The sequence below is a fragment of the Rhinoderma darwinii genome, chromosome 4, assembly GCF_050947455.1.
Source record: "Rhinoderma darwinii isolate aRhiDar2 chromosome 4, aRhiDar2.hap1, whole genome shotgun sequence".
Taxonomy (NCBI): Eukaryota; Metazoa; Chordata; class Amphibia; order Anura; family Rhinodermatidae; genus Rhinoderma; species Rhinoderma darwinii.
Genome location: NC_134690.1, coordinates 315,556,481 through 315,569,443, shown reverse-complemented (window position 1 = coordinate 315,569,443; position 12,963 = coordinate 315,556,481). Strand labels below are relative to the sequence as shown.

The 12,963-nt window shown below is 45.0% G+C and overlaps 1 protein-coding gene across 4 annotated transcripts in view; it reads right to left on the bottom strand.

The window, feature by feature from the left end:
• Positions 1-12,963, bottom strand: part of LOC142761219 (protein Mis18-alpha-like) — a 70,176-nt gene that overhangs the window by 21,905 nt on the left and 35,308 nt on the right. For 3 of the 4 annotated variants that reach the window (XM_075864413.1, XM_075864414.1, XM_075864410.1), the window contains exon 3: positions 9,876-9,998. The exons of the other annotated variant lie outside the window; for it this stretch is intronic. In XM_075864413.1, coding sequence (XP_075720528.1) covers positions 9,876-9,998 — 123 coding nt within the window. The remainder of the gene's footprint in view (positions 1-9,875; positions 9,999-12,963) is intronic. 4 annotated transcript variants of the gene reach the window in all.

Here is a 12,963-nt window from a genome sequence, read left to right as displayed (position 1 = left end):
GATCTCCCCTTCCCCGTCCCCCATGTTTCCAGTACTGGGATACCCGGCGTTCCCTCCAGGGCGGGAGGGAGGTCCATTTCGGAGCTGGTTGCAGGCAGGCAGGGGCCCCGCCTCTCATTACCTGCACGGGGAGTCTTGGATGACTGGCCCGCAATTGTTGTCTTTGACAGACCCTCCCCCCCCCCTCACTCCCTGGCAGGTAACTCAGCTGAGACACTTCCTGGTGTCCTTGCCTAACCCTGCGGAACATGCTCGGGCTAAAACCCCGTTTGAACTCCTCTGCGTGGGCAATGGTTCGATGCGTCACTCACTATCCAGACTATACTCCCTACTGATCTCCCCATCTACCCTCTCCACGCCCACATATTTGCTACGGTGGGAAAGGGACTTGGGAATCACGTTCTCGGCGGAAGAAATAGATAGGATATACACAACGACACATAAATCGTCCATGGCCAGCAGGTATCAGGAAGCGGATTTTAAAATTTAAACGCGCTGGTATAGGGTTCCTTCCAGATTACATGCTATGATTCCGGCGGTCTCACCGCTGTGTTGGAGATGTGGTGACCAGGTGGGAAAGATACTACATGTCTTTTGGGAGTGCCCGCGGCTGACGCCATTTTGGTCAGATGTGTGGTGTATCACCTCCAAATTCACGGACTTCCCGCTCCCGTGCACACCGGCCTTCTTCTTGCTTGATCTGTGCGAGGTTCCGCTGTCCTAATATCGGCGCTCTGTGGTCCGCCATCTGGTGAACACTGCCAGGGCCTGCAAACCAGCGCTGTGGAGACAATCGGCTGCGCCATCGCTCAGCATGTGGTTCGATAAGATACAGGAGATCACGAGGATGGAGGATCTCACGGCTTCTATGAGAGGTACTCACACCAAGTTCATCAAGACTTGGTATCATTGGGTCAGGTTTCAATCATCTGTGGAATTCAGGAATATCGTAGCCTCTTGATGTGCTCTTCAGTCACAACACTTAACGAAACTCGTCCCTTCCTTTCCCCCCTCTGTCGTTCCTTTTTTCTCATTTCCTTTTTCAAACTTTCTTTTAAGTTATGTTTCACTGTGGGCCTTGATGCATGTCTGCAGGCTCGGGATGCAGGGGATTAGCCCCATTTATTGCTTGACTATACTCTGTTTGTACATCTACCTTACAGGATGACCACATATACCGGCCTGCGTGCCGAAGTACCATATGGTTGCATATTTTGCATTTGCATTTATCGTGACATGTTTGTTTGTAAAATTGATAAAAAAATAATTGATAAAAAAAAAATTAAAAAAAATTGTAAATTTGCAATCGATTTGGTATTTCTGTAATCATATTGGTCTGTAGAATGAAGTTAAAGGGGTTGTTCACTACTGGACAACTGATGACCTATCCACCGGATAGGTCATCAGTACATGATTTGTGGGGGTCCGACATCCATACCCCGCACCATTAAGCCACTACGGCTGCCTCCGAGCACTGGATGTACATGCCGGAAGCAGTTGGCTCTGGCCACTGAATAGCAGCGAGCAACTGTACTGCAGCTCTGCTCCTATTCAAGTGAATAGGAGCAGAGCTGCAGTACAGCAGCACGGCCGCTATGCTATGTACGGAGCAAACTGCTTCCGGCTCTGTACATGGAATAATGGGCCATAACATCCGGTACCCAGAGATAGCAAGAGCGGCTTAACGGTGCGGGGCCCAGGTGTCGGAGCCGCACCGATGACCTATCCGCTGGATAGGTCATCAGTTGTTCAGTAGTGGACAACCCCTATAACATGTAATTTTACCGCACAGTAAACACCGTAAAAATGAAACCCCAAAAACGATGATGGAAATTAGTTGTTTTTTTTTCAATTCCACTCTAAAAATAACATTTAAAAAGTTTCTCGGTACATTAAATAGTAGCATTACAACAATAAAACAAGCCCTCGTATGTCAAAAGGAAAAGTAAAAACGTTATGGCTCTCGGAATGCGACTGTGTCCTAAAATGGTCACTATCATTTAAAGGGAAGGTGTCACGAAAAATATTTTTTTTATATAATATTGCTTTTAGTATGTCATTAAAATAAATTTTGTGTTTTTGTGTTGTACTTTTTTACTTTTTTCTCTCTTTTACTTCTCTATGGGGGCTGCCATTTTTTTTTAATCTCTGTATGTGTCGATTAACGACACATACAGAGATGGAATACGGCACATACATCCCCATAGAGAATGCGAACGGGAGCCGTTCCATTCACTATAGCGTACGCCGTCTGTGTGGGAACGGCGCATGCGCCGCTCCCACACAGACCAAAAGGAAGGTCTTTGGTAGAGCGACATCCGCCGCCATTTTCATGTATACCGGAAGCCGCGGCCGGACAGTAAGATGACGACTTCCGGCCATATGTTCAAGGCAGCGCAGACGCAAGGACTAGGAGCGGAGGCGGCAGCAGGAGCAGGTAAGTTATGTTTGTGTATGTGATGTGTGTATTATGTTTGTATATGTTCGTGTTATACTGTATGATTACCACTGTATCCAATCCTCCTACACTGTGCATTCGCTCAGAAAATGGCGGCACACAGTGTAGGAGGTTTGAACATTCAACCCCCTCCTTTCTCCTGCCACTAGCCAGGATAAAAGGAGGGGGGATTGTGTGAGGACACTAAAGCGAGTGGGTCTACTCCAAATTTGCAGAATAAAGCAATGAGGTTGCTTTATCACATTGCCAATGCTGCAATTTTGGGAATTGCTCCCTCTAGTGACCAGCACATGGAAATGTTATAAATTAGAATCTAATTCAGAATATTTCATGACTTGTGAAAAAATTAAAACAATGTGTAATCATTTATATACTAACAGTTTAACTGAAAAAAATAAATAAATAAAAAAAAAAAAAAAAAAATTCTAGCGACACATTCCCTTTAAATGTATTTACCTATTCACCTATGACAGCACCCCTGGAGAGACGTCCCATCCGCTGGACAGGAAACCTGAGGATATAAAATGGACACACCTCTCCACACACCCAGTCAGGTTTCCTGTCCTCCGGATGGAAGATTCTCCTGAGGAAAAATGCACTTCTCCAGGATTGCAGACCCCCTAGCAAGGTTTACCTTATTCCACTAGGGGTGCTCTGGAAAGGTATAAGTCTCCCCCCTGGGAGCAACCTTAGTCTGGGATAGGTACTCCCGCCTCTCCCGGTCCATCGTCCCCCTCCTGCTGCAAAACAGGATGGTGGTTTAAGGTCCACAGAGTGGGCCTTCCTCTGGCGGGGAGCAGATCCCCGGGGCTCGTTCAGCTTGGGGAAGGGCCGGACCAGACCCAGCGTTGGCGGCTTCCCGGCGCTCTCACTAGCATGTCCGGTCCCGCGACGCGTCACTTCCGGGCGCGTCCAACACTCCAGGGGGTGGTGTTCCGGTGGCCCACGTGGGGAGGTGGTGCTCCAGCGTCCGGAGCGAGGGCCTCCCAGCCAATCCTTGGCCTATTTTAGGCCAGTAACAGCAGGACTCGCTCTCCAGCTTCCACAGTCATGGAGTCGCCAGGAGAAGCACTGAACGCTCGGATGCCAAGTCCTCCAGCCCGGTACTTGAGGACGCCAGAGTGGGGTAAGAGAAGGCCTCTCCCTTACTTAATGCTGTTCCCCTTTCTCTTGTACATATGTTTAGGCCAGGGATTGTCCTAGGAAAAAGCAGGATAAGGCCCATAACAAGGAATGTGCGATATGCAAAAAGAAACTCGCATCTTCCTATAACAAAAGACTGTCAGAAATGTCTAGATAATATTATATCAGAAGAGTCCACAAATTTAGCCACAAGCATTAAAGATATTGTAAAGGCTGAAGTGAGGAGCTCACTAAAGTCCCTTTGAAAGAGAAGAGATCCTCCGGTCGCCTCTTCTAGCAGGTTGGATTCGGATTCCTCAGCTGAAGGGGACCCCCAGCTAGGCGAAGAAGGGGAGTACAGCTCCTACGATTCCTCAGGTGAGGAGGAGGGAGAGAGAAATCTATTCCCAACGGAGGATGTTGACCTACTCCTAAAAACGGTCAGGGCGACTATGAATATAGACGACCCCAAAGAACCACGGTCCATCCAGGACATTATGTTTCAAGGGCTAGGACCTAGAAAGAATAGAACCTTCCCCATCCATAGGAACATATCTAACCTTATTAAAAAGGAATGGGAAACTCGTGATAAAAAGACAAGCATTCCCAAGTTTCTCAAAAGGAAGTATCCCTTTGAGGAAGACGCATGCAGGGACTGGGATAACATCCCCAGGCTCGACGCCCCAGTAGCCAAGATCTCAAGGAAACACTCCCTTCCTTTTGAAGACCTAGGCTCCTTGTCTGACCCTATGGATAGAAAGGCAGAATTCTACCTTAAGAGAACCTGGGAAGCCTCTACGGGGGGTTTCAAACCAGCCATTGCAGCCACCTGCATGGCCAGATCCCTGAAAGTGTGGCTCGCACAACTAGAGGTACATCTGAAAGACAAGACCCCTCGGGATCAAATCTTAGCCTCCCTCCCAACACTTTCTAAAGCAGCAGACTTCTTGGCAGACGCCTCAGTAGACGCAGTACGCCTTTCCGCCAGATCAGCGGCCCTGGCGAATTCAGCTAGACGAGCTATCTGGCTAAAGACCTGGAAAGGGGACACCGGATCCAAAGGGAAGCTGTGCGCTATCCCCTGTTCAGGAGATTACCTATTCGGGCCCCCACTTGATGACATGCTAGAAAAGGCATCGGACAGTAAAAAGGGGTTCCCGTCACAAACAAGGCCAACAAGAGAGTCCTTTCGTCCCAGAGGGCCAAGTAACAAAAGAGGGGGGTACACTAACCCTAGAGCACAGGAATTTAGACCCTCGAGATTTCCAAGAAAAAACAAGTCCTTTTTCAGGCCCCAGAAGGACCCTAAAAATAGGGACCAACAATGACGCCAAAGGGGCAGTGTGGGGGGGGGGGGTAGCTTTTCCCTGTTCCTCAAACATTCGTGGAAGATTTCATCGAATCCTTGGATTCTGGGAATCATAAAAACAGGATACATACTAGAGTTCACAACCCTCCCCCCCCCAGACAGATTCCTTCCCACAGGGGTCCTAAGGAACCCAGTCCAACAAAAGATCCTAGAAGTAGAAGTTCTGTCACTTATAAAAAAAAAAAAAAAAAAAAAAAAAAAAAAGGAGGTCCTAATACAGGTTCCAGACACAGATAGTGCAGTGGGACATCCTAGACCAATGGGACAGGAGCAGTTTCTCCCTGGACCAACCCTTTCACATCTCTTCCACAGCAAGGCTGTCCCTCAGATGGTGGTTAAACAGGGCAAATCTCACAAGGGGTATTCCATGGAGGTTAACCCCTACTCTCAATATGACCACAGATGCGAGTCCCTGGGGGTGGGGAGCCCATTACAACTCATCTTTTCTTCAGGGTCAGTGGGACCAGCAAACCGCTCTCAGATCCTCCAACTTCACGGAACTAGCAGCAGTTCTTCAGGCCCTGAAGGGATCCATACAGGCAATCTCAGGTCAGCACCTAAAGATCTATTCGGACAACACAACTACAGTATCCTATATAAACCGACAAGGGGGTACGAGATCGGCCTCACTGATGGGCCTAGCCACACAGATATTTTCTCTGGCAGAACACCACCTGATGACTATCAGCTGTTCATCTCAGACGGAAGGACAACATGGTGGCAGATTTCCTAAGCCGGGAAAGGCTTCACCAATTAGAATGGTGCCTGAACACCACAGTATTTCAGGAGATCATTCTCAGATGGGGAACCCCATCCATAGATCTGTTCGCATCCAAAAGAAACAGAAAAACCCAGAGGTTCTTCTCCCTAAATACCTCAGATCACCCAACAGCAATAGACGCACTCTCCCAGTGCTGGAATCTAGAGAGGCTACGCCTTCCCCCCCCCTGAACCTACTCCCAAGAGTCTTAAAAAAGATCAGAGAAGACAGGGCCAGCGTGATACTGATAGCCCCCTTCTGGCCAAAGAGACCATGGTTCACGTGGCTAAGAAAAATGTCGTCACACCAACCATGTGTTCTTCCAGACAGGCCAGATCTTCTATATCAGGGCCCAGTATTACACCCAGATATTCAGAAGCTCCACTTGACAGCATGGAAACTGAAAGGATAATCCTTAGGCAGAGAGGATTTTCAGAATCTGTCATCTCCACCCTACTAGCTAGTAGGAAACCGATTACCTCAAAGATATATCTGAGGTCATGGAACGCATTCTTAAACTTCGCAGGCAGGGAGGGTAATCCTTTAACCAATCCAGATATTCCCCTAATATTGGATTTTCTCCAGGCGGGACTGAAAAAGAACCTTAGGCCTACTACATTAAAAGGTTCAGATTTCGGCTTTAAGTTCCTTTTTCAAATTTTAAATTAGCAGAACACCCCTGGATCAAAAAATTCCTAGCGGCCGCCTGCAGACTTAAACCCCAGATAAGGTCCCCTGTTCCTCCCTGGGACTTAAACCTCGTTCTCCAGGTTTGATAAAACCACCTTTTGAACCCATAGACTATTTCCTGGAAGATGCTAACACTCAAAATGACCTTTCTATTAGCCATTACATCAGCCCCGTAGAGTGAGCGAGATCCAGGCCCTCTCTGCCTTTCCTCCACATACCCTACTACTAGATGATAGAGTCATCTAAAAAACCCTACAAGAATTCCTTCCTAAAGTGGTTTCACCCTTTCACCTAAACCAAGACATTGTCCTTCCCTCCTTTTGTGACTCCCCAAAGAATCAGAGGGAACAACAGTTTAACTGCCTAGACGTAAGAAGATGTCTAGTCCAGTATCTAAAGGTTACCCAAGATATGAGATCATCACAAAATTTGTTTATCCAGTTTCAGGGTCACAATAAGGGTTCAGCAGCCAGCAAAGCTACCATAGCAAGGTGGATCAAGCAGGCCATACGGCTAGCCTACATAAACCAAAAACTCAAACACCCCAGAATTCTTCAGGGCACACTCCACTAGGGCTGTATCAACTTCATGGGTAGAAAGAGCAGATGCATCCCTAGACCAAATATGTAAGGCTGCCACATGGAGTTCTCCTCACACCTTCTTTAAAGGAACAGTGTCATCACAATTTTTTTTTTAATATGTTAAAGATGTTAGTGCTTTATTAAAAACGTTTGGATTAATTTGTGTGTTTGTGTGTTACTTTTTCTTATTTTTACACTTTTTCTTCCCTATGGGGGCTGCCATTTTTTTGTCCATTTCTGTATGTGTCGATTAACGACACATACAGACATGGAATACGGCAGCCACAGTCCCATAGGGACTGCGAACGGGTCCCGTCCCATCCACTTCTGTGTACACCGTCTGTGTGGGAACTGCGCATGCGCCGCTCCCACACAGTCCAATTTGAAATGCGCGCCGTCCGGCGCCATTTTCCTGTGGACCGGAAGTCGCGGCCGGACAGTAAGATTACTACTTCCGGTCGCGGCTTCCGGACTTGTGCACTTGGACCAGCGGCAGCAGACGGAGCGGACGGGCCGGAGGGAGCCGCGGCGGCAGGAGCAGGTAAGAGATTTCTATGTATGTTTGTGTGTGTTTACTACTGTATGTAAACCTACTACACTGTGTGTTAGCTAAAAAAAATGGCGACACACAGTGTAGGAGGTTAGACCGTTCAATCCCCTCGTTTATCCCGGCACTAGCCAGGATAAAGGAGGGGGGGATTCTCAGAGCTCACTAGAGCGAGTGCTTTTTTCCCAATTTTGCAGCAAAAAGCAATGTGGTTGCTTTACCACAAGCAACCACATGCAATGCTGCAATTTTGGGAATAGCTCCATCTAGTGACCAGCAATGGGAAATATTATAAATTAGAATCTAATTTATAATATTTCCTGACTTGTGAAAAAAAAAAAATATAATTTGAACAATGTTTAATCACCTACACACTAAATGTTTAATTTATAAAAAAAAAAAAACATGTTTTGCTGGCAACACATTCCCTTTAAACACTACCGATTACAACTGCATACAGCCCCTGACTTGGCCTTCGGTAGGAAGGTACTACAAGCTGTGGTCCCACCCTAGAAATAATGATTTCTATTTTACATCTCCAGGGGTGCTGTCATAGGTGAATAGGTAAAAGATCGATTACTTACCGGTAATCTGTTTTTCAAGAAACTATGACAGCACCCCGCTGTTACCCTCCCATGTCTGTAGTACATGACCCTCATAAACTGGATCGCTACCCTTAATTTGAGCGTCCCTGTAAATATTGTACATATTAAGGTGTGAGGGACTTTCACCAAAAAAACAAAAACAAAAAAAAAAAAACACGCATACAAACAAAACTACTTCTCATCCTGAGTTCTTCCTAAAGACTGGGTGTGTGGAGAGGTGTGTCCATTTTATATCCTCAGGTTTCCTGTCCAGCGGATGGGACGTCTCTCCAGGGGTGCTTTCATAGGTTCTTGAAAAACAGATTACCGGTAAGTAAATCGATCTTTTTCCCAGTTTCAACACTACATGGGTATATATCATTTCATAATTTAGTTAACTAACATGTACTGTCTCCTTACACACTTTTTTCCTACCCGTTTCCCACTTAGACTTTCCCTTGTAAACAAATATATTGCTACCGGTTGCCAGGAGAAATCGGTCTACCAAAATGCTTTACAGTAAAGACTAATTTCATCGGATCCTTCTCAACATGCGCGCTTCCATAGGTCTTCTGAAGTACTCTCTGTTCATAGACAGTACTTTGGCAATTTCTGGCAGCCCTCCTCTCATTGCTGACGTCATCGGCAGTGGCTCAAGAGCTGGGACAGGTTCTGAGCGCGCTCCCAATTTGGACTATATGAATTATGGGCAATGAGAGCAACAGCGTCCGTATTGCATACTGGCAGACATAGAAGGGATCCCACACCCACAGCCGTACTGCCATCACATTTTTGGAGAGAGGAAACTGCGCGTGGGTTGGTAGAAATCAGCGGAAAACTGGGTTAAAACAGTAAACATACCGCACAGAACTCATCTAGACCGGGTTGTTATACTTTTATAATTTTCTTTAAGGGGTTAAGATTTGTCCAGGTCCGAGTTGAAATCAGAGATTTGTCAGCCAGATACTGATTAGTTGTAATAGAGCAACAAGGTCAGTTTTTCTGTTAGACAATTATAATAAATGAAGCCCATAGTTTTAGCTTAGAGAACTATTTCAGAGATCTAGTTGGCGGGGGTTATTAATCTGTGTCAGGAAAATACATATAACTTCGGAAAGCAGTGAAAGTGTCCAGACAGGGTACCATCGATGGTGCTTTGATCATAGGTCCTTCCCAATAGAGAAAATTAATAAATTGCAGCAATCAAAAAATAAAGTAAATGTAAGACTTTATTCACATAAGGGCCTGTTCACATCATGTGTGCCTTCCGTTTGGTCTTTCTGTTCATCTGTTCCGTCAGAGGAACAAAAATACAAACTGAAAGTATCTTTTCCATATGCAATACCATTGATTTCAATGGCATTTTTTTTTGTTTCAGATTGCATCCTTACCGCTAGGTTTCAGTTTTTTTTTTACAGAAACAATAGCGTAGTGTGCTGCACTATTCTGCACTAAAAAACAAACCTAGTGGAACGGATGCAAACTAAAAAAATACCATTGAAATCAATAGTATTGCAAACGGAAACTATGCTTTCCGTTTGTCTTTCTGTTCCCCTGACTGAACAGAAAGACCAAATAGAAGGCAAAAGTGATGTGAACAGGCCGTAAGTAAATAAAGCCTTACATTCACTTTATTATGGGAGTGATGCGATATCTTAATTTTGTTTTTGTGTGTGTGTGTGTGTGTGTGTGTGTGTGTGTGTGTGTGTGTGTGTGTGTGTGTGTCTCTCAACAATTACATAAATAAAATATAGTTTCTCTTACCAATTAACAGCTCTAGGATCTAAGTTGAACAAATCACGCTTGTAGTCCAGATGTCTTGGTGTAGATACATACAATGCTCCAATAGGGGAGTTACAGCCTTTACAGTACAGCACCTGCAGTGTGCTATTTAAGCCAAAAGGAAAAATAAGTGTACGATAAACTTCTCAATTTTGTCTTTATAACCAATCAATCAACATTTAAAAAAAAAAGGAAATACTGGTAATGAAAACTACTAAAGCAAACAGACACACACTTCATAGCTATATAAAAATGAATAAACTATGTGCACACTAAAAACAATGCCACTGAAAAATACATCCCAGCCAGCACACAGCAACATCAGCAGGAAAATAAAAAAATTTTTGTCTGTTGGAATTGGGTGATGAAAAGAACAAAAAAGAAAATCACTCTCTCCTGAAGGCCCCAAATATACTTCACAAAAGAATTAAGGGAACACCAAAGCCTTATTCACACAACCAAAAGTGGATTTAAAACAAAACAAACAAAAAAAGTATAATCTTTCCTATATACTATCCCTCCCTTTATGGTCCATTTTTGGTTGTTGCATTAAAAGCTACACCAAATCTTCAGTGTGAATAAGGCCTAAGGGTCCATTCACATGTTAAGATTGAGACGCAGTTAGCCACATCGAAAAACCAAACCTGAAAACTGCATGCGTTCTTACTGCGCATTGATGCGTTTCTGGATTTCACGATACCAGAATTTGGATTTCGATACTTCGTTTAGTATTGCGATTTTGATACCAATTCGATACTTTGCCAACAGTAATAAAAAAAATAAAAAAAAAGTTCCTCCATTTTCTGATGTGAGGCGCAAGGTGTCATGATGACTAACCTCCATGTGTCTCACATTAATAGTAATTAACCCATTATGACTGAGAAACATGATGGGGTTAATGTGTAAGGTACATGATGGGGTTAATAACTATTAATGTGAGGCACATGGACCTTAAATTCATCGCAACTCGTGTCCCACAGTAAGTGATAGAAAGCAGTTTTTATTTAAATTTTTTACAGCGTACACATCATAAATGATGCAAAAAAATTGTTGTGCAGGTTATTACGGCCACGCCAATACTGAATGTGCGCATATTTTATGTATTGAGACTTATTTTAATGTTTATTGTAAAAAAGGTGTATGTGTATTTTTTTTTTAATTTAACATTACTTTGTTTTTACTTTATTTTTTAAACTTTAATGTACTGGCATATATCTATATGCCAGTACATTAGCCTGTGTACTGATAGCACACAGGCAGTTGTTAGGACATACCCAAGTATGCCCTAACAACAGGACATATGGTAGGAAAGCCCTGGGGTCCTTCAATGGACCCTGGGCTGTCTGCCCATATATGGTATGTCCCTCAATTGCGTCACAGGAATTCCCTGTGACGCAATCCAAGGGGCATCCCCCTTTCTCATTTTCCCCTGAATGCTGCAGTCCGATTTGATCGCAGCATTCACGGGAATAACGGCGGAGATGAGAGGTTTCTCTGATCTCCGCCAGCAGGGCTGCGGCTGTGTAATAGTCATTGCCCCGCTCCTGACAGGTAGTGCGTGCGCGGTCAGCATGAGATGCGGCCGGCGCTGCACTAATGAGCGGCGGTTTAGGCACTGAGGACAGAACATGGGGGTGTTTTGTAGTGCGCCCGCCATGTACTGTTTTCAGTGCCGCCGCTCATTAGTGCAGCGCCGGCAGCATCCCATCATCCTGACAGCGCGCACTTGTTATCAGGACTCAGGAACGCGGAAATGACTATCACACAGCCATAGCTCCGCTCTCATACATTCATGTGTTACTATACCGAGCAGTGCGGCCGCAAAGCGAAATATCGAAATACCTGAAATAACGGTATCGAACCGTTTGGGGATGCAGAGTATCGAAACAGTATCGAAGTTTTGATGCATTGTGCATCCCTAGATGTGTTTTTCATTGCATTTTTTTTTAATTTTTTTTTTTTACTAAAACCGCATGGAAAAACAACAAATTGCAGCTAAAAAAAATATGCAGCTTTCTGATGCAGTTTTTCTATGCGGTTTTAACCGTAACTCATCCACAATGTGTAAATGGACTCTTAAAAGGGGTCGTCCAGTCCTAAAAAAAAATTAAAACATATCCTCAAGACAGGCCATAAGATCTGATCGGTCAGGGTCCGACTCCCGGCACCCCTGCTGATCAGCTGTTTTGCAGAAGCTGCAAAAATTGATGGGCTATCCTGAAGCTAGGCCGTCAATTTTTTAGAACTGGGCAACCCATTTAAGCATCACAGGATAACCCCAAGTAAAGTAAACTTCAGGGATATCCATCTGTCCAGTTAGGAAGCATAAGCAATCGTGAATCAATTTCACCTGCTTTGGTGCAAAAGAAAGTGACAAGCGCACTAGAGAAGCATCAGCAAGATGCCAGAGCCCTACAAAATAACCTCCAACGGGCTACTGCTGTGTAGGTTTCTGACCAAACTGTCAGAAACAGACTCCATTTAGGTTGCATGTGGCCCAATGTCTTGTAGTGGAACCTGTACTCATAAGCCCAGCAACGTGCAGCTCAATTGGCATTCGTCAGAGAACACAAGAATTGGCAGGTCACAGATGAGAGCAGGTTCACAATCAGCACATGTAACAGACCTGAAAGAATCTGCAGATAACGTGGTAAACGTTGTGAAGCCTGCAACACCAACCAGTATTACCGGTAGGTTAGTGATGGTCTGGGGAGGCATATCCTTGGAGGGTCGCACAAACCTCCATGTGATAGCTAACTGTTCCCCGACTGCTGTTAGGTACCGAAATGACATCCTCAGTGTCAATGTCAGACTTACGCTGGTGCAGTGGGCCCGGGGTCCTTCCTGGTGCAGAACAATGCCCATCCTCATGTGGCCCGAGTACGTAGGCAGTTCAAGGATAACAAAAACATTTATGATGCCATCGATTGGCCCTCGTGTACCCCAGACCTGAATCCAATTGGGAACCTTTGAAACAATATGAATCAGTGCATCCGACGCTGCCAAGTAGCGCTACAGATTATCCAGCTCACTGGTGCCCTGATCCAGCTGTCTCATCAGGACAATGCCC